The 21,369-nt window shown below is 45.6% G+C and overlaps 1 protein-coding gene and 1 long non-coding RNA gene across 3 annotated transcripts in view; one reads left to right on the forward strand and one right to left on the reverse strand.

Annotated features, from left to right (window-relative positions):
* On the reverse strand, positions 1–19,776 carry LOC117076650 (putative neuroblastoma breakpoint family member 7). 2 transcript variants are annotated; one of them, XM_033200413.1, is made up of 12 exons: positions 19,526–19,776; positions 18,616–18,645; positions 18,013–18,140; positions 16,104–16,313; positions 14,602–14,704; positions 13,564–13,778; positions 12,427–12,499; positions 10,786–10,997; positions 9,506–9,557; positions 8,573–8,745; positions 3,508–3,744; positions 1,341–1,558 (listed from the first exon to the last, which is right to left on the reverse strand). In XM_033200413.1, exons 3-12 carry the CDS (start codon positions 18,104–18,106, stop codon positions 1,356–1,358), a joined length of 1,572 nt encoding a protein of 523 aa, XP_033056304.1. In that variant the 5' UTR covers positions 18,107–18,140; positions 18,616–18,645; positions 19,526–19,776; the 3' UTR covers positions 1,341–1,355. The 2 variants fall into 2 exon arrangements, with proteins under 2 accessions (XP_033056305.1, XP_033056304.1); XM_033200414.1 differs by lacking the exons at positions 18,013–18,140; positions 18,616–18,645; positions 19,526–19,776 and adding an exon at positions 1–120 and having other exon boundaries at positions 1,347–1,558; positions 16,104–16,387.
* The window catches only part of LOC117076653, an 11,775-nt gene continuing 4,407 nt past the window's right edge, over positions 14,002–21,369 (forward strand). The window contains exons 1-2 of the long non-coding RNA XR_004434435.1: positions 14,002–14,276; positions 16,228–16,416. This is a non-coding gene — a long non-coding RNA (uncharacterized LOC117076653). The remainder of the gene's footprint in view (positions 14,277–16,227; positions 16,417–21,369) is intronic.

Genomic DNA, 21,369 nt, shown 5'->3' on the forward strand with positions numbered 1-21,369 from the left:
CCCTGCAGTGTTGTGTTTGATCTTGAACTTGCTTTGCTGTTTTAGTCTTTTTCAACAAGTGAAAAAACTACTTTGATGACATCTTTTCATCCTTTTCATCCTTTCAGTAGTATTTGGTATCTGTAGGGGAGAGGGAGAAAAAAATCAAATGAGCATCTTTGTCTCATCCTGTCTGGCTGAGTCTGGAGGGACTGCTAAGTGGTAATAATCCAGGGGCAAACTGAGCTCCTGCTGGGAGGACCAGCTGAAAGCCGAGCCTCAGGCTGGCTGAAGTGGCAGGTGCCATCCACAAGTGAGAAGAAACACCCCAGAACTTCCAGTCAGCCTGGGGTGCAGAATGTAGGGACCCCACCAGCAACTGGTAACATCAGTACCTTCCTTCCTGATTAGCTCTGTTTGGAGCAAAGTGATTGCTTTTCACACTTTCCAGTGAGGATGTGCTCAGCATCAACCATGCATGCTCAGAAACAGAGCACTGCAGGAAGGAGAGGACCCTTTGCAGAGAAACCCACCCCCTTACAACACCATGTCCCAGTCTTTTAAGGGAGGAGTGGGAGGGCCACAGAAAGAATCCTGGATGTGAGAATTAGCAGGGACCTCAGACCACATCCACATCCAGTTCTGCCTTTCACAACACAGGATCAGCGATGCCACAGGGCTAAGATTAAACTAAGGCCATATGGGTTGCTATTAACTACCTGGGAACTACAGCCCAGCCTCAGGCCCTTTCAATAGCATTTGGAAGGAGGGAGAAAAAAGCTCCAGTCTGGAGGTCTCAACAGTCATGAGAGGCTGTTGGGTCACCTTGCCTAGGACAGGAATAAAGTTTTACAAAGAAATATGATTTCATTGCTGCTTGTTTGGTTGGTTACAAATAAAACATGAAAAAGGAGAAATATAATCTTAAGTATTCTTTCCAAGGGGCTCAGGAAAGAAAAGAAAAACAAGAGAGTCTACAGGAAGTTAGCAAAGAGAGAGCGGGGATTGTAACCATGGTCCAACTTATTTTCCCAATTCCCTGAAGTTGATTCCACACCTGGTTACACCTTAAGGCATTTTAGCAATATTCTCAATATCTAGACCAACAAAACTCTGAAGCGAGAGGGACTCCCAAGACAGTAGCAGTGGGAACAGAGCAGAGTTCAGAGAGCAAAGAGCAGATGGAGATGGGAATGGAAGGTCTTGGCAGGGTGGCAGCCCATGAGACACAGAGGTAAGAACAGTCAGACGTGATAGCAGCTGCTGGAGAGAACAAATAGGGAAGAGAAAAGCAACGGGAGAATGAGCTGTCATCATAGACAGATAAATAAGGAATGAGTGCATCAAAGAGCCATTGATGTGATTACCTCTGTACCTTAAGCTTGAAGGCAAGGGAATCTGCATGCCAGTCTGAACTTGCTCAACAGCAGTTTTCTTTTGATAATCTGTTTCAGGACACTTGAGGCATGGACATGGCCAATGACTTGACACCCATGCATGTTGTCAGCTGGACCTTCGAGATCATCACCCTCCAGTTGGGGAGGGTTCTTCATTCCAAGGGAAGGCTCCAAACCCAGCTCTGAAAATAAAACCACACCCAACAGCGTTCACTGTTATCCACGATCTTACTGTGACTTTCTCTTCTACCCAAGAGGAACATCAGAGAAGGAAAGTGGCCTTGGGCAAGAAAGTCCAAGGGGTAAAGGGAAGCCAAGGAATACATTTTGGTATTTTCTATATTGTTGATTTTTCATGCATCACCCAGTAATGACAAGATTGCCAGGAGGAAAAGGTGATCCCAATTGACAAACGTATTCAAGAAACTTAGGATTAATAAACACAAATAGCTTCCAGGTAGATAAGGCAAAGGCAAGGAAATCACACTGGAAACAGGCTGTGTTTTGGGAGGGAGAAGATTCTAAAAATCAAGCAAAATCAACGTTACATGAATATATGAGAGAAAAGAATTGGGAAAACTTGGGATATTGATGAAATGATCATACGTATATTGCATATATACACATTTTATTAAAAACACATGCCAAATATGCATAATGTATATGACAAATGACATAAATGCATATATTTATATATAAAAATCTATTGGAAGAAATTACACAGGGATGTGGAAGATGTTGAATTAACATTATATTCACTAACATTATAATCTGGTCCATTGAAATTCGAAAAAATTTTGGAAAAATAAGACGAACGAGAGAGAGAAGACATGGTGAGAAACAAATGCCCTATTAGACAGCAGTGAGAAGTCACCAGGTAAAGGAGAATGAAACAAAAGGCTTTCACTCTGTCCTCTTGCCTGCAGCCTGGTTTGTGGTCTGGACTCCTGGGAAAGCCAGCAAGTTAGAGTGTGGAGCCAGCGGGGTGAGTCCTGACTGGGAATCCACAGAGAAGAAAAAGAGACATCAGTGGGAAGAAATCAGTTTAAATACTAGAAGTTATCAGGGCACATGTCAGGGACTACACATCCCCCGACACTCACTGAGCATCTTCCGTGTGTCCTCTGCAGGGACCCAGATGGTGCTCATTACCTGACGTGACCCTCCCTCCTCCTGAGGACTTGGGTCTCCTTATTCCTCAGTTGAGGGCATTGCCCGACAGATGAACAACAGGCAGCCTCGGAGGCTCCAGGAAGAGATATTGAGTAGGACAGAGAGTAGGATGAACGTGACCCAGGGTTTTAAGGAAATCTGAGCAGAAGTGGATCCCTCTGAGAATGAAACTGAGGATATGACCGTGGACGTGAGTGGAGATGACGAACTAAATGGAGTTTCAGAAAAGACACAGATTTGTACACTTTCCATGAGAAGGTTGCCCTTTTATTCCTTTATTTCAAAATGAGGGGAAGAAACAGAGCAAGAAGCTGGATATGTCAGGCGACTGACTTGCGGGCCCAGGGTTTGCACTGTTACTGAATGTGCCTAATATGTTGTTACTGAAAGTGCTCGATAGGGAAAAATTGACTTAAAAAGGGATGCTGACAGAGAGGAAGAAAACTGGCAAAAGAGACTTTCTAAGAAAACACAGGAAGAGGGATCCCTAGAAAGTAGAGATCCTAACAGTTACTCTTCCTCAGATGAAACTGCATGTGAAGTCATGTCCTAAATGCTAATTTACCAGAAAGATAACAGAATTAGATAACATATATTCATAGATTTATTGAGCAATTTTTATTGAATTAGCCCTTTGGAAATTATCATAATTAATGCTATCAACAATGATTGAATGTAGATATTATTTTTCAGGTCTTTCGGATGACAGAACTGAGATGTAAATGCCAGCACCACAAATGACTTGGCCGAGGTGAATAATGAGTAAGGGTTAAACCCAGGACCTGAGAGCAGATTTGATCCTAAACCCCAGGCTCTTGCTCACCTCACTGGGTTGGAACATTGTGGATTTCTACTTGACTCTGAGGAAGCACGAAGAGACCACATTGCCTCCTCCCCTCACAGCACCATGATCACCAACACCCGGATTAGAGCTTCGTGGTTCCCTTTCCTTCCCTACCTTGGGAGGGCCATTGCTTCCCAGGATCAGCATTGGCTGTGAAGCTGCAGGTGGTGGAGGAAACGCCCTGCCTGGCTACGCCATAGCCACAGTCAAACCCTTGATCCAGCTGCAGTCGCAGACAATTGGGCACCAGGGTTCTCGGCTCTGGCTGTGCCTGTGAAGCCGGCACCTCTGACAGGTGGTGGTTCAAGTCTCCGCTCCAAGGTCCGTAAGGACAGTCCGCCTGGGTGGGAGCTGAAAGGAGAAGGGGCTTCAGTAGGAACGCTCTCAGTTTTCCCTTTGTTAATCATGCCCAGAACACCCATCTCTGGTGTCCCTGCCTCTGAGGTGAGCCACCCAGTGGCCCAGGCCACAAAGACAGACATCATGTAAATGGGGTGATGTCACTTCCTGTCTGTGCCTGGGGATGCTGAGATGGAAGGTACCCAGGCTGGATGTCCCTGAAGTGAAAAACCCCCACTTCAGCCCAGAGGGCTTTGGACTGGCTAATAAGGCCATGCCGATTATTCTGTTATTATTAATCTCTATCCTGTAACCTAGAAAGAATGTTCTGGAGAGCCTTCAGAGGGGCCACAGGTATTACCGATCAGCCTGTGTGGTTCTGTAGGGAGATAACACCGAGCACAGTCCTCATCTTACCCACTCCTCCAGTGGGGTCCGGGCAGCACCCCTCATAAAAATTATCGCTATTTCCACAGGAAGAGGAGATCACACTCTCAGAAAATGGACTAAGGAAAGACTTCCAGTGGCCTCACACCAGTCCAGATCTGCCTCAGAAGAGGGACGGGGCCTGCAGGGCTTGATCCACGTTGCTGCAGGGCTCCTCTCTCTCCCCTCTGCACATCCTCATTCTCATCAAGGTTTCTCTAGGCTTTCTTAAAAATGCCTTCTGTGTATCTGTTCTCCTTCATCTTCCTGAGAGCAGAGTGTATCAGACTCATCACTGATGCCTGGCTTCATACATGCCCCCAGCTGCTATCTCTGATTCTGCCATCTCCACACTAGCAATTTGTGGGGAAAAGAGAGGTCAGCCTGTTACTGTAAGTAAGAAGTAAGTTTAAGAGACTCTGTTTGGCTCTGTATTTGAGATGCTGTTAATCTGTGACCCTACCCCCAATCTTGTCCTTGCAAGAGACATGTGCTGTGGTGATTTAAGGTTTAAAGGATTTTGGGCTGTAAGGAATGTGCTTTGTTAAACAAATGCCTAAAGGCTGCTTGTGGTTAAAGGCCATCACCATTCTCTTAAATCTCAGTAAAAGAAAAACATCTGTCTCCTGCCCGTCCCTGGGAAATGGAACATCTCCGTGTATCTGTATGTCTTACTGCTGATTTACTCCCTTATCTTTTGAGCAATAAATACTGAGGGAACTCAGAGACCGGTGCCGGTGTGGGTCCTCTGTAAGCTGCGCACCGGTCCCCTGGGCCCCGCTTTTCTTTCTCTATACTTTGTCTCTGTGTATTATTTCTTTTCTCAAGTCTCTCGTTCCACCTAATGAGAAGCACCCACAGGTGTGGAGGGGCAGGCCACCCCTTCAGCAATTGTCTCAGCGATTTTATTGCCCAGAAGTCCCATTCTTTCCACGTCCCTACTCTGCTTCTGAAAACTCTCCACTGCCCACTGTGCAACTCTCCCCTCTTGCCCTGCCTTTGTGCTCCTTCTAACTTCTGTCCCATGTTCCTATCCAGCATCACCTCTCACCACTCCCTCATACAGACTCTTCCCTGGAGTCAGGCTGGCTCCTCCCCCGCACAGCCCTGCACGGTGTCCCTTCCAGCTTCTAGGACTTGGTGCCCCTGAGCCCTTCACTTCGCCTCATGTGGCTTCCTTAGCTGCTCAGGGCACAGTTTACTGATCATTAACCATCACTCAGGACTCAATGCGACTTCATGGTAGTTCATATCGGGCAGACGGGGAAACATCTCAAAAGGACAAATCTGGTTGGGGAAGGCTGGTCAAAGCCAGGCTTCCCATTCTTGTCCTCTGCATGTGTGATTTAGAATCAATGTCTAGGAATGTTTTTAATTCTAAACACTTAATTTCGTTAGGTGCTCTTATCTCTCTTTTTCAGAATACTAAGTCTTCTTAAAATTATACTTTGAATATTGTTTGCATTTTCAGGAGAAAATGAAAAACATGTTCTCAAACTTCTGAAACACTGTACATATTAGTTGAGCGGGTGGGGAAAAGTCCTAATAAGTGATCAAGTTATGATTTAGGTTGTATTCTCGCTGATTCTACTGTGACTTTCCCTGAAGCGAGAGGATGGGTGGAGCACATCAACTCCAGCACCACTGCTGGGGTCACAGCTGTGAACAGTACAGACTCTTCACAGGTTATCATCGGAACCCACACAGAGATGCCTCCTGGTATAATTGAGACAGTGCATTCATGCATCTCAGCCTGTCTGCATGGATGAATGTGGCCTCTCCTGGCCCACGTTTCATGATGCCCTGGCAGAGCTGGCCCATATCACAGGCATCTCACTTCTGAGACATGTGTCTGAGCATTTCTCTTCCTCCTCATGGGAGCCTGGTCCTGGTTGGGGTCTGAGACAGAGCCCAGTAACTTTACAAGGGCTCCAAGACTGCCATGTTAAGAGCAGAAACCCACATGATACAGGGTAGGAAGAGACCAGCACCTTTCCTTCCCTGAGAGCCTTCTGGAGCTGTAGGTCCCCCTGGAGGGACTGGAGGAGCCACCGGTTCTGCTCACAGACAAAGTGCACCAAGGTATTTATCACTGGGTTACACACACGAGGGGCTACAGAAGTTCTTTGTACCAGATCAGCAAATTTTGTGTTTCAGCTTGAAATTATTTCCAACAAATTTGCTACAAAGGGAAAATGCTTAAGCACTCACCCTAGCTGAGTCTCTGAGAGATCCTACTATAGAGAAATGACAGCAATTGCACCGTGGAGTCAGGCAGACACGGGGCCCATGTTCTCACTGTGACTAGCTGGTGCATCCTTGGTGAGCAAAGAGAACTTGCTGAGCCTCAGCATCCTCACCTCTAACATGGAGATGCCACCGCCCACTTCCGAGTGCCCCATGAGCACTGAATGGGTTATAGCAAGGACAGAGCTTGCTTGGCCAGGGGCAAAGCATATAACAGGTGCAAGGGCAATGTGTATTTTATTTCATTTTACGAATTGCTGTGGGCCGGCTGCGGTGGCTCACACCTGTAATCCCAGCACTTTGGGAGGCCGAGGCAGGCGGATCACGAGGTCAGGAGATCAAGACCATCCTGGTGAACACGGTGAAACCCCGTCTCTACTAAAAATACAAAAAAATTAGCTGGGCATGGTGGCGGGTGCCTGTAGTCCCAGCTTCTAGGGGGGCTGAGGCAGGAGAATCGCTTGAACCCAGGAGGCGGAGGTTGCAGTTAGCCGAGATTGCGCCACTGCACTCCAGCCTGGGCAACAAGAGTGAAACCCCCCTGTCGTGGGGTGGGGAGACAGGGGAGGGATAGCATTAGGAGATATACCTAATGTAAATGATGAATTAACAGGTACAGCACTCCAACATGGCACATGTATACATATGTAACAAACCCACACATTGTGCACATGTACCCTAAAACTTAAAGCATAATTAAAAAAAAAAGTGAAACCCCATCTCAAATAAATAAATAAATTGCTGCGATCCTACAAAAGCCTTTGCTTATTTGAAACTCAAGGAGAAATGAAAAACAGGAAAGAGGATGGTTCCAGCAGGAAAGGTGTTTACTGACCAAAATAGAATGGAGGACAAAAGTTTCAGTCACTACTCTCATGACAAAATATTCAGAGGGGGGACACTACAGAGTTACATGCTCTTTCTTTTTTTTTTTTTTTTTTTTTTTTTTTGAGACAGAGTCTCGCTCTGTCACCCAGGCTGGAGTGCAGTGGTGTGATCTTGGCTCACTGCAAGCTCCGCCTCCCGGGTTCAAGCGATTCTCCTGCCTCAGCCTCCCTAGAAGCTGGGACTACAGGCACCCGCCACCATGCCCAGCTAATTTTTTTGTATTTTAGTAGAGATGGGGTTTCACCGTGTTCACCAGGATGGTCTTAATCTCCTGACCTCGTGATCCGCCTGCCTCGGCCTCCCAAAGTGCTGGGATTACAGGCTTGAGCCACCGCGCCCAGCCTTTACTTGCTCTTTCTACAAGAGTTTTGATGGGTAAAACTAACAATCCACATGAAATTCCCAGAATAATGGTACAAAAAAAAAAAAAAAACAGAATGAATGAGAAGAAAAGAAAATTGTTTTTTTCCTTACACACCCTATGAAACTGCAACCTCAAGGGGCACTTGCTCACAGGAGGAGTTTGCCGGAGATCATGGGGATGAGAACCACTGCGCTTTGCTCATCAGCTAGGCCAGCACCTGACCAGGGACACTAGTTGTTGATGGTTTACATGAGAACATAGCACTGAGACAACACATGATTGAAACCACAAACCCACACATGAAAGAAACCACGGGGCCCTACAGAGGATGCAAGCCATGGCCATGCATGGGGGAAGGGACGCTAACTGCTTCAGCTGGAGGGAAGCCACCTCAGAAGAAGTTGAGAATCTGGCCTGGGACATAGGAATCATGAAAACAGACCTCCAAAATAATTGGGCAAAACTGCCAGCACAAGTGGATGACCAGAGAATAGTGAAGGGCGCTGTTCGGGATATGTGATGAGAAGGGCACTGTTCAACATAATGTCTGAAAAGAGAGATGCCCTATCTTAAGGAATGAAGTCTGTTACATAAAATTCTCCAGGTGAGCTGTTGTGGCCGAGAGTATGCAGTGATCCCTCATCATTCCCCTCTCTGGTCTATTTTGATACCTACCCCCTGCTCTTGTGAGAAGGGGTCGGGTGACAGAGGAATCACCTGGCACAAGAGAAGGGGTTCTACCCATGAATGTCTGAGCTTAAAACTGGATCCAAGAACCAGATTCAAAACACTCTGAATTTACAGGGCCTGGTTGCAGAGATGATCCATCTCACCTGCACAAGTTACAGGAAACAATATATAGAGGCTGCCTGGGAGAACAGTGGAGCTTTGTGACCTTCAGGCTGGAGTACTCACAGGCTACATCGAGAGCAGAGCAGGCGAGCTGATCCTCCAATGAGCACAACGTGCTGCTGTAAGGCTGCTGGCAGTCAGACAGGTCATGGGGAAGTGAAGGAGTCAAGTAAACTTCATCCAGAGAGTCCTGCGGGACGTCCTGCTCCTCCACCTCTGGCAGCTCCGGGCTCAGCCTGGTGGGTGAAGAATACAGAAGATAAACACCAGAGGGAACAGAAACCACAGTGCCCAGCTAGTTCTACAGAGAGGCCAACAGGAGGGGCCAGAGGAAGCAAAGGATAGTCCCCTCAGAGAGAGAACAATCCTTCTCTATCTCCAGCAGGAGAGAGAGCAGCAGGTGCTCAGTGTCCTGGGTAGACAGTGAGCTGGAAAGGAAGGAGACGGAACGATTCCTGTACCAAAGAGCTGTGACATGGCACACGCAACAGGCCCCTGTGTCTTCATAGACTGATGGAGTTACCGTGACCTCAACATCTCTTGTTCTCAAATTTTTAGCATGATATAAATTACTTGTATTTACATTCCTGCTCCCAAATATTTGCAAATATAAAGGGAAAGAGGCAGATATCAGATGAGCATCTCAAGTTCACTTTAAGCCAAAAAGACTTAAAGTGAAAAGGAAACTGCAGAAAATGTGATTGATTGGTTCAACCAAGTCAACCGAATAAAGATTAGTACAATTTTGAAGGAATTAACAAGAGAAACAAATATAGGTGTAAAATGAAAAGAGGCAACTTCATTAATGTTGACCAGTAATATTAATATTAACTAATAATCCTGCTTAATAATTATTTCACATTGATAATCTTAACATTGCTAATATGGCTATTTCATGATTGGCTGAATGAATGAACAGGTATGTTCTGTTTTCCCTGCATCTGGCATCTCCAGATGTCAACAATAAGTTAAATGTCCACAATTACTCAAAGTTACCTGGGGCACGGTGAGTCTTGATCTTCTTCCTCTTCTTGCTCCTTTTCAATTTCTGCAATTAGTCAGACACATTAAGATGATTCCCCTATTCACGTAACAATCCACTGCCCAATCCTAAAACAGGAATATCAGTCTCCTTGGCATGAGAACAGGACACTGTGACAGATATACTTTATGAGGCCTGAGGGTCTGCCATGATAGAGATTCCTTTGTTTTCATCCCTGAGCCTATGGGTGAAGTATTCCTATTCTGGTACATCATTATCCCAACATCACGTGTCCCAAGTTTGTGCAAATGGTTATGCCTTATTTTTCCAATCAATTTAAAGCAAATGCCCCAAACGATTTCTAGGAGAAAAACTGCAGTATTCAGCCCTGTCTCATCAAATACCCAGCTTGTTCATGGTCGCAAGGATTTTAGACACTGAAATTAGAATGAAGGAGGAAATCTACAAACCCTTGAGTCAAAATCATAGTTCTGTGAATTTGTCACATCTGCCTGGGTCCAATGTCTTGAGAGTGCGCACAGGTGTGGTGGTGAACACCTGTGGTCCCAGCTACTCAGGAGGCTGAGGCAGGAGAATCACTTGAATGCAGCAGGCTGAGGTTGCAGTAAGCCAAGATCATGCCACTCTGCTCCAGGCTGGGTGACACAGTGAGACTCCGTCTCAAAGAAAAAGAAAAAACAAGAATCTGCGATGCTACAAAGAAACATCACATCAGCCATTGATGGGGTGGAGAACCAGGGCCCAGCCTTACTTTATGGAAACATATCAGCAAGGTAAAGAAACCTTTGAAACCTCCGTCCAGGTTTCAAAGCGACTAAGCAGCTAAGCAAGTTGACTTAAAAGAGATCAAGATTAAAGCTGAGAGTAGTGAAGCCTGGGGAACAATATATCCAAATACAAAGGCAAGGCTGCCAGTCTCCTTCAAAAGGCATAGAAACTCCATGGACATTGTTTAGGGACAGATGAATAATTACACGTGATGAGAGATACTGAACCAAAACTGGGAGGCCTGACAGGTACTTCCTTTACACCTCCTGCACTCAGGTGAGTATGAGTTTGTCACACTTGCCTGGGGTCCAGTAACTTGATACTGGGCCCAGGGAGACAGAGGCATGACATGGGTGGAGGAGGAGAGGAAAACTCCCTGATAAATGTGTTTAGTATCCCATCCTAGTTTTTGATTCAAACCAATTTGTGTGTATAGAGCCTATTTTCAGAGTTGATCTTCCTCAGCCTAGACAGAGGTACCAGGGACAAAGAATATAGAGGCTACCTGGGAGAATGTTTAGAGCTTCCTCCCCTTCATCATGAGAAAGTTCACTGTCTACAACCAGCGCAGAGTCAACTTGGTCTTCCTCAAATGTGATTTTGGTTTTCCTGTGAGGCTGGCTGGAGTCAGAAGGACCGTGGCTATCTGAACAAGCGAGAGCACATTCCTCCAGTAAGTCCTCCGGGAATTCCTTCTCTTCAGCCTTCTGCACCTCCCTGATGAGCCAGGTGACAGAGACATGACAGAAGATTAAACACAGAGGGATTGGACCCCAGGGAGTCCTAGCCAGTTTTGACAGGAGGCATAAGAGAGTGGTCACAGAAAGCAAACAGGAGGTTCCCTTTAAGAGGGAACAGGCAATCCTCTTCTCTCTGCAACAGAGCATGGCTGCTATGGGAGCCAAAGAGGAAGAGCAGTTGGTGTTCATTGTACTGGGCAGATAGGAGCTGAGGAGGATGAAGACTCAATTATCCCTGTACGGTACAGACATGACACTCACCACACACAGAGAAACACAACAGCTGCCACACCCTGTGTCTAAGTTGGGTTGAATTTCACATACTGTGGCCAAGGGAATGCAGGCTTTTGGCCCATTGTAGATGCCAGAGAGGGTGTGCCTCCTAGACCTTTTTCATATTTTACCATCCATTATTTATCGGGGGAACCCACCCCCGATAGTCAACGTGGGTTCTTTTCTATTTCCCTAAGCATAGGCTGGTCTGAGAAATAAAAGGAAAGAGTACAAAAGAGAGAAATTTTAAAGCTGGGTGTCCGAGGGAGACATCAGATGTCGGCAGGTTCCGTGATGCCCCAAGAGCTGTAAAACCAGCAAGTTTTTATTTGCAATTTTCAAAAGGGACGGAGTGATTAATAGGGTGTGGGTCACAGAGATCACATGCTTCAAGGGTGACAAAAGATCACAAGGCAGGAGGTCAGGGCGAGATCACAAGGTCAGGGCGAAACTAGAATCACTAATGAACTTCCATGTCCAGCCGTGCATGCATTGTCATCGATAAACAAGGTTCAAGAGCAGAGAACCTGTCTGACTGGAATTTGCCGGGCTGGAATTTCCTAATCCTAGCAAGCCTGAGGGCACTGCAGGAGACTAGGGCGTGTTTCATCCCTATCTACATCTGCATAAAGGCAGACACTCGCAGAGCAGCCATTCAGAGGCCTCCTCTGGGAATGCATTCTTTTCCCAGGGCTGTTAATTATTAATATTCCTTACTGGGGAAAGAATTCAGCAATATTTATCTTACCTGTTTTTGGTAATAAGAGAAATATGGCTCTGTTCCACCTGGCCCACAGACAGTCAAACTTTGAAGTTATCTCCCTTGTTCCCTAAAAATCGCTGTTATCCTGTTCTTAAGGTGTCCAGATTTCATATTGTTCAAATACATATGGTCTACAAACAATCTGTGCAGTTAATGCAATCATCACAGGGTCCTGAGCTTACGAAGATGGTGGGATTAAGAGATTAAAGTAAAGACAGGCATAGGAAATCACAAGAGTATTGACTGGGGAAGGGATAACGTCCATGAAATTGTCACAATTTATGTTCTTCTGCCGCGGCTTCAGCCAGTCCCTCCGTCCAGGGTCCCTGACTTCCCGCAACAATTATTGCTCCTGATTATTCAGTGTTACCTGGGGGCACATGATTCCTGTACTTTCTCAGCCTCCTCAACGTTAACATCTTCATCCTCATCTTCATCATTTTCTGTAAATACAGAAGTGTTCGTTCAGATATTTCCCACTTCACACTCTGCAAGCACAGTCAGCCCAATGTGCACAGAGACATGGACATCTAGGCATGGGTCACCATTCAACTGAAAGCTCTCATGTTTTATCTTTAACAAAATGCCCTGGCATGGTTTCCTGATCCATCAGGCAATGCATTTCTGATCTGGAGGGCCACCATCAAGATGTGGCCAAATATTGAAAAGACCTTTTGCTCCCCATATCACTGGGGACTTGTGCAGCCTCTCTCTGGACTTTGGCAGCTGTCTCCCTCATCCCACCACAGATCTGATTCCCAGGCACAGGCTTGGTGTCCTGTCACAGTTCACATTTCGAACCTAATTCTTTCTCTTAGGAGAGGACAAACAAACTTGTCCCACAATCTTCTATACATCAGGGGACTTCACAGGCCCTCCAAGTGGCTTCTGCTGTGTTATTCAGGGACATCCTCTGCATGGGGAGTGCTCCAGTCTGAAGCACTTCCTACCACCAAATGCCCCCACGTCAAGTGCCTTCTCCAACACCACACGGCGAGGGGCTTTATCTCATTTTCAAAAGCAGTCGTAAGTGTTCCCACATTTGGATGCTTCAGACCCTTGCAAGAGACAATTTGCCTGCCTTTGCAGATGGAGAGAGAGAATCTCACGAGGGAAAAATCACTCAGTCACCGACAGTTACTAAGAACATTGCCAAAGACACAGCCTGGGAACCTTCATTCTTAGTCCAGAGCTCTTTTCACTCTAACAAGCACCCTCCTGTCACAGCCTCCTTCCTCTCCTTTACAACTAGAGAGATGTTGCCTCTGGCTCCAAATACCATCTTCCATCAAGGAAGGAGGGACATTCGCAATACTGTGACCTCCAACCCCATGGGTTGCAGGGTTTCCCATCTCTGTTCTCACCCAGGAAGTCCTGGTCATGTCATGGCCACATATGTTTAGTGGAAAAAAACACCACCGATACAACTGTCATTGCGGAGGTATGGAGGTCTGGAGTCTCTAATAAGCCTGGGGTTTTGGGTCATCAGGGCCTGTGACCACCTTACCTGGGCTGAGTTTGTGGATGAGGTTCTCTGTTAGCCTGCAGCCCTCAGCCAGCTGCTGTCGGAGATACTGCCCCTGGGAGTTGTCAGGCTCATCCGGAGGGAGGAGGGCCTGGAGATGCTGATTCAATGAGCGGGAGGCATCTCTCCCTTCCCGTAACTTCTCCCTTAACCGGGCCAGCTCTCGTGACTGAGAGTGAACCAGGACTTTATATTGCCTAAGGTGACACAGTAGAGAAAATTTAGTAGTGGAAAGAGATGAGTGATCAGTTCTAATACTGCAACAGAGATTTCTGAGACAATGTCCTCAAGGAGACCTCCAAGCAGAAGGTCAACACATGTTTGGGGAAATGCCTGTGGCCAAGAGAAAAAAAATTTTTTACAGGCTTCCTCTATATCAGAGAGTGCAACTGAAAGATCCTCGACAATGTTGCATTCATCTTTCTCTTTTGTAAACAAAAGTAGGTCTTTCTAAATCAGTTTCAAAAAGACATCCTTTCAGTTCCTCACTCTGGCCATGGACATTTCCATGTGAAAATACACATAGTGCATCTTGCAGTCACTAGATACAAAGCCATGGACAGAAATGAGGCCAGGTGCAGATGGGGCCAATTGAAAAGACGAAAGAAGAAAAGAATGACAGGCTCCAGAAGGCAACATTGATTGAGTGAAAGGATGAGAAGCCGCAGTCAGTCAGGAGGTGATTCTGACTAAGGGTAAGTGGGGTGGTGATGGCGCACCATTTTGAGTACACTGAATGCTGCTGGGTTGTTCCCACTTCTTTGGTTAATTTCGTGTTATGCAAGTTTCACTTCAACAGTTACTTGTTTGAAAAAGAGAAAACAAGGTTCTGAGAAAAAACTGCAACCCATAACTTATTATTATCCTGTTCTCTGTTTCATAAATATTTGTGTGTCGTGAGCCTGCCATGGCAATTCCTGCCCTTCCCCAGACCCAGCTTAGCTCTTACTTCGCCCCGCCGAGCTGCTGTACTTCAGAGATTTACACACCTGCCCACCTGCCTGCATAGGGCCCCCTCACCTGAGCTCCTCAGCTTGCCCGAGCTGCTCTGCAAGCTTCTCCTCCTTGAACTGAAGCTCATCCCGCAGCATAGATTTTAGGAGGTCTTTGCATTCTTCATAGTCTGAGAAAAGACAGACACACCGGCCTCAGTGAAAAGCTGGACACACAGCGGTGGTCACTGCCTACAGGGCAGGAGCCAGGTCCATCCCAAGGACATAACTGTCCCCAGTACCAGGCTCTAGGCAGGGATTTCCACATCTTTACTCTTCGGTCTCCCAACTTTCTGGCATCTGATCCTCCAAAATTTAGAGATGAAGAAAGAGAAACTCAAGGGCAAACCAACCAAGTTGACAAGATGATTCAACCACAATGAAGTGGAGTCAGAATTCACAGCCCCTGAGGTCTGACTCTGAATCCTGGGCCACTTTCCCAAGCCTTGCAGCCTCTCCTGTAAACACTGCACTGGGCCATGAAGTGATTTTCCGTAGAGTCGGGAAGGCCCCTAGGACTATGGGACTGATGGTTTCCCTTTTACTGGGAATTTCAAGCACAACTATGTCAAAGATTTTAAAAATACTATCTGGATAAATTGCATAAAATATAAGGCATAAGACCATAAAGCCATGAAGGAAATATGCCCAAATACTAATCAAGTTTCTGTTAAGTTAGAAACAGTAGAATGAAGAACTAATAGTGCTTACTCTGTGCCAACAACTGTTCCAGGAGGTTTACAAGAAATAGGTCATGTAATTCATTGCAGCAACTTATAGAGGTAGGTATTATTATAGTACCCTATGGATGGATGAAGAAGCTGAGGAACAGAGAAGACAAGCAACTTGGATGGAGCCCAGGACACTGGCCCAGGGTCCCTGCTCTACACACTGCTACCTTCACAAAGTCTTGGGTGCCATCTTTCTTCCTCTTTAGGAGCAAGAGCCAGTGCCCCAGGAAGCAGGACTTCCCTCTCACCAGCGTACTCCCTGCTCTTGATGCTGTCACTTATAGATACTACAGGTTCTATTAGGAGCAGAGTTCTCTTTAAGCTCCTCAGCAGGGGTACTGTGTACTAACACCACGTTTCCCCCAGGGTCCCCAGAACAGAGCTTTGCCTATTGGGCCTCAACAGAGACTTGAACTGAATGGAAGTTCATGAGTCCCAGACATTTAGACCAACAGACTAGATGCTACTTGTCTGCATAATCTTTTATGGTACAGAGAGGATTCTAGTAACATGATTTAGCCTCTTGCTGAGAAAACAGGTGGTGCTGTACCTGTGTCAGAAATCAATAACTGGGATTTGAACTCTAGTCTCACCGCCACCTGACTGCAAACATGGAAAGTTGCTAAATACTTTGGTACCTCTGTCTTCCAACCTTAACAAAATGTTAAAATACCCATTTCTGTTTTCCTAGAAGTATGGGAAGGAAGAAATTATTTTTGATGGAGAGAGCATTTAGTTTCTCAGAGAGAAGACAGGACGTCATTCATCACTTTCACGATGGTGAGCCTATAGATCTTACTGTATTTGTTCTGCCGGCTGGCCAGGAAGCAGGCCACTTGAGTTACAAGAAATCTCTCTTTGCTGTTTCTGAACTGCTGTTTCTTCTCTGCCAGCTGGGGGCACAATTTCTTGTTGATTTCTAGAATGTTCATCTCTGCCTTCTCACTGGACCAAGGGCCAGCAGATACCACCATGCTGACGTTTGTGGCAGAAGAGGTGGAGCCAGGGACTGGGGAGAAGAAACCCAAACACATGATGGGTTAAAAACTGGTGAAATCCAATAGGTATAATCAGGACTGAGGGATGTCAGTAACTGAACTTCTTAACTTACTGTTGAGAAAAACGTGATCACTCCCCACAGCACTTTACAGTCCTTAACTGCAAAAACAAGGTTTGAAGAGCTCAGAATTGAAGGTACTGCCTGTAGCTCAGACTCTGACAAGAGCGAGGTAGGTAGCAGCCAGCGTGCCAGGTAACGGTCTGCAGTTGCAATAACAGAATTAGAACGTGGGGGTGTCATGGAATCTTAGGAGCCCTGTGTTCCAATTGCTCAGGCTTTGCTGAAACACCAGCGCCATGGTCTCACCTGAGGTCACCACCGATGGGGATCAATCCTTCAGCATTCACTCTAAGTATATGTGTACCCTTGTGACAATGCCACAGACCCATCTCTTTCCCGATACATCTAAGCATATTCCTCATTGTTCATCTCTTGCGTGTATAAAATCATCAAGGCAGAAATAGTTTCCCAACAGGTTATGTTTTCTACATGGTAGTCATGAAGTCAGTCACACCACCTTCTCTTATGTTAAAATAGAATTTAAGGCTTTTCCACAGTGTAAGATATCAAACTTTTAGACTGCCGTGATATCCTGTGGGTCTTCTGCAGTTTTTTCTGTATCCACTAGAAAGTGAATGAATAATTCATTTTTTAAAAATGTTTTATTTCCGGCCGGGCGCGGTGGCTCAAGCCTGTAATCCCAGCACTTTGGGAGGCCGAGACGGGCGGATCACAAGGTCAGGAGATCGAGACCATCCGGCTAACACGGTGAAACCCCGTCTCTACTAAAAAATACAAAACACTAGCCGGGCGAGTGGCGGCGCCTGTAGTCCAGCTACTCGGGAGGCTGAGGCAGGAGAATGGCGTGAACCCGGGAGGCGGAGCTTGCAGTGAGCCAGATCTGGCCACTGCACTCCAGCCTGGGTGACAGAGCGAGACTCCGTCTCAAAAAAAAAAAAAAAAAAAAAAAAAATGTTTTATTTCCTCTCTCAGTATTCTTCTTGCTGCATCCCATTGTTGATTTCTTTTTCCTTACTGGGGCACCATCTTGGCTTTTCATTACATTTAAGACCAGTTTGACATTCCTATGTCCAAAGCTCTTCCTCTGTGTGGGATGATGTGTTTTTTAATGTGACTGAACACTACATTTCATACTTGTCACTTATGGATGCCATTCTGGGCCCATGAGAGCTCTTTTCAAGGTATCAAGTGATCAAAATCATTTATATAGGGATCTCCTGAAAACACATGTGACCATCTATCTTGGGAAGTCTTATAAACCTGATGCTATTTTGTTGTTTTCATTCAGTTTTCCCATATATTGAAAAGAACAGGGCCATGAGCAGTTCTTATGGAATACTGCTTGATGTATATTTTTCTGAGTTGGACTAACACCACTGATGTGTGGTTGCATTCCACTAACAGAACATGGCAACATCAAGGTCATGGACTTGGTGATAGTAGTTGGTAGTTGATGATCCTCAGTGTTGCTGTGCAGTAGGTGAGTTTGAGGTGAGAGGAACGAGTAGGAAAGAGTGGTCCCCTGAACCACTTTCTCAGCTTTCATCCCCACCTAGGTTTTGTGACCCTGGAACTGGGGAGACTGTTCTGTAGCCTGGGTCTCCCTCAGTTTGGCTGCTGGACTAGCCTGAGTTGAGGGTGCAGTGGGTGTGACCCTGGGCTGCCCAGCATTCATGTGGAAGTGAAGGAAGGAGGACTGGATCAATCCCATTTGAAAGCATCCCTCTCTGCAGCCCCCACCATCCTCCAACTACACTGTGTAAGGATACTGCTTTGAGATCTATCAAAGGCTTTAAGTCAATGTATTTTCTGGTGTCTGGGAGACCTGACATTCTGTGGCAGAATGAAAATCTGTCAAGTTTTTTCATTTAAAAAACAATGAAACTGAGGCCGGGCGCGGTGGCTCAAGCCTGTAATCCCAGCACTTTGGGAGGCCGAGGCGGGTGGATCACGAGGTCAGGAGATAGAGACCCTCCTGGCTAACACGGTGAAACCCCGTCTCTACTAAAAATACGAAAAACTAGCCGGGCGTGGTTGCGGGCGCCTGTAGTCCCAGCTACTCGGAGGCTGAGGCAGGAGAATGGCGGGAACCCGGGAGGCGGAGCTTGCAGTGAGCCGAGATTGTGCCACTGCACTCCAGCCTGGGTGACAGAGCAAGACTCTGTCTCAAAAAAAAAAAAAAAAAAAAAAAAACAATGAAACTGCAGGTTCACAAAGTTACATGGCTTACTTGACGTCACACAGGGATGAATTTTGAGCACTGCCAATAAAAGCAATCACAGCATTCAGTAATTATTCATGGGATACATAAATTCAGTAAATATTCATATAAGCATTCAGTAATTATTCATGGGATACATAAATTCAGTAAATATTCATATAATTATTCAGTAATTATTCATTGACCAATTCGTACCAGGCATTTTGCTCAAAACTGCACATATTTGGACATCACATCTTCATCATAATCCTTAAGGTAATGCTATTATCCATAAGAATCAGCCAAGAAGCCTGAAGAAGAGGGATAGCAAATCATGTATTTGGCCATATTTCCATTTTTTTGGTTTTTGTGATGCTGGAAGAATGACCAGAATGAGTCACGGGAAGAATATACATTCCTGTATTATTTTCCAGGTCAGAGATGTGCCCTCCTAGAGTACTGGGACCAAAATTCTCAAGTGTCTGAAACCTTGCTTTAACATTATGGGAAATAACCTCTATCACCTGGAATTTCCCTGAAACTTTGGAATATACAAGAGAAGTATGAGACTTGGGTCTTCCCTTGGCTGTGTTTAATTCACTCTTCTATGGAATACCAATGATTCTCACTAAGACTTTTGCCTTTTTATAACCACAGTGTATGTTTTATGGAGATGATTTTACACTTTGCTCTATTTAGAAAGAATAAATATGAGCAATGGTTTAGGTTTTATGCCCTGGACTTAATATTTTTGTGATTTCTGTTTTGAGATTAAATTCTCATGTAAATAGAAAAATACTTGTTATTATTTATAAGAGCAAATTAGTTATTGGTTTGAGTTTTTGAAGTCGAAGCACAAACTTTTGATTTTATCTTTGTTTGTCCTCATCAGTGCCACTCATTCTCTCTCAGTATGACCTGGACTTGCCCCTGCACTTACCCTTGTCCTGCTGAAGCATCTCCATGCACTGTCCAATTCCATCAGTGACTCAGGCTCCTCCCAAGGCTCCCTGAAATGGACACAGGGATCAGGACGTCAGACACATTCCAGACACAAACGCAACCCATACTGTAGAGCAAGCAGCTGTGTTCCCACTTCCTGAAGTTGGCAGTGATGTCCTAGGACAGGAAGGAATGCTTTCTCTTTTAATAGGCAGTCTGTTCTTCATGTCTCAGTGCCTCTCATCTAGTGAACACAACTGTCCTGAACATGAATGAACTTGCTAAATTTCTGGTTTCTTGCTAGGAGGCTAGAATAGATTTATAAGACTTCCTTACTTACCCATGTCTGCTGAAGTCTGAATTCTTAGCAGTATGATTCCTTTTCTTGTAAGGATCAGCTTAAGGAAGATTGGCCCCATTGCCATGCAGAAGGAGGTAAAGTTAATTTCTACTCAAAGCATACTTGAATTTGAAACTAGGTCTTCCACTGTTTCAAAGTCAGACTGTCACTGCCTCAGGCATGTGTCCTGAAGGGCTTGTGTCTCTGCTGTACTCAGGATAAAGTTATTTATCATTATGGCAAGTTATAATTAATTGCCATAATATAATTAATTATCAAGATACAGTTGTTTATCATAATGGCAAGGACAAATTTAGAAGACTTATTAAACTTACTTCTTTATTTCCCCACCTGGCCAGGAAATAGTCAGTAGCTACTGATATCATTAGTGTCCTCTGAATACCTTGGCTGTGTTAACTGCTTTGACTCAACATGCAGCTGAGGTGTTGGCATACTATACCTTGAGATGCTGAAATATGGCTGAAGTCCAGGCTCACTGGCCCAGGACAGGTCATCCAGCTGTTGGAAACAACCAGAAGGGGAACCAGGCCATCCACTGAGGTCATCTCATGTGGCATGGGCCACTGGTTCCAATGAACCCACCATCACTACACTTCTCGTGACTCACCGGTCACTAGACTGAGAATTCTATGAAAGCTGGGATCCTATTTTACTCATCTCTATATTCATGGTTCTTAGCTAAGGGCCCAGCATGGAGGGGCCTCTCAGCAGTGTTCATCAATGATTGAATAAAAGTGATTGCAAACCTCCAATCCTCTCACCTACATTTTCTGTCCCAAATGTCTTGTAAGGGATGCTCTTTCTCTCAGGATGCTGCAAATCCCCTTCCCTGGAGAGGCACCTGCTTTACACCATCCATGCCCCAGGATCATCCCCTGTGGAAGCTTAGAGGAAGACTGGTCTGTCCTGAAAATTTTCTCTTATGGTTCCCCCTGTCATTAGGAGCAACGCCCTTTGGCATACCCTCCCATCCTCTGGGCTGCTACAACACCTCAGTTTGGTAGAACTACCATATTTTGTTGAAATGATCTGCTTGTGTTTTCCCACTCACTGACTTGAGTTCCTTTGGAGAGATCTTAAATATCTGACTCCCAAGTACCTAGCACAGTACAAAGAAAATTAAATACCCAGTAAATATTTATGAGAAACCTCCCTCAGCTGTAAGGACAGAAGAATATTATTAGTATCACTGCTTCATATAAAAGCAAAGGACACTTACTCTGGCACTTGACCCAGGGCAGAGCTGTTTAATGTAAGAATGGATGTCTCCAACCCTTCTCCCAGCATGGTTATTCCCTCTAACCCACACTGACCTGAAGCGCATCCACTGCTACGGCAGCCCCAGGCTCAAGGCTCCTGGGTCTGGGGCGGGGGCTCACAGTGGCATCCCGTCTTGAAGTTGCTGCTTCTCACTACAAACCAGCTCTGAGTCAAGAGAGTAAGTTTCTCTCTCAGTCCCCACTGCTCAGCTCACGCTGCTC

This window comes from Trachypithecus francoisi, unplaced genomic scaffold, assembly GCF_009764315.1.
Source record: "Trachypithecus francoisi isolate TF-2019V2 unplaced genomic scaffold, Tfra_2.0 Lachesis_group5, whole genome shotgun sequence".
In the NCBI taxonomy this organism is placed as follows: domain Eukaryota; kingdom Metazoa; phylum Chordata; class Mammalia; order Primates; family Cercopithecidae; genus Trachypithecus; species Trachypithecus francoisi.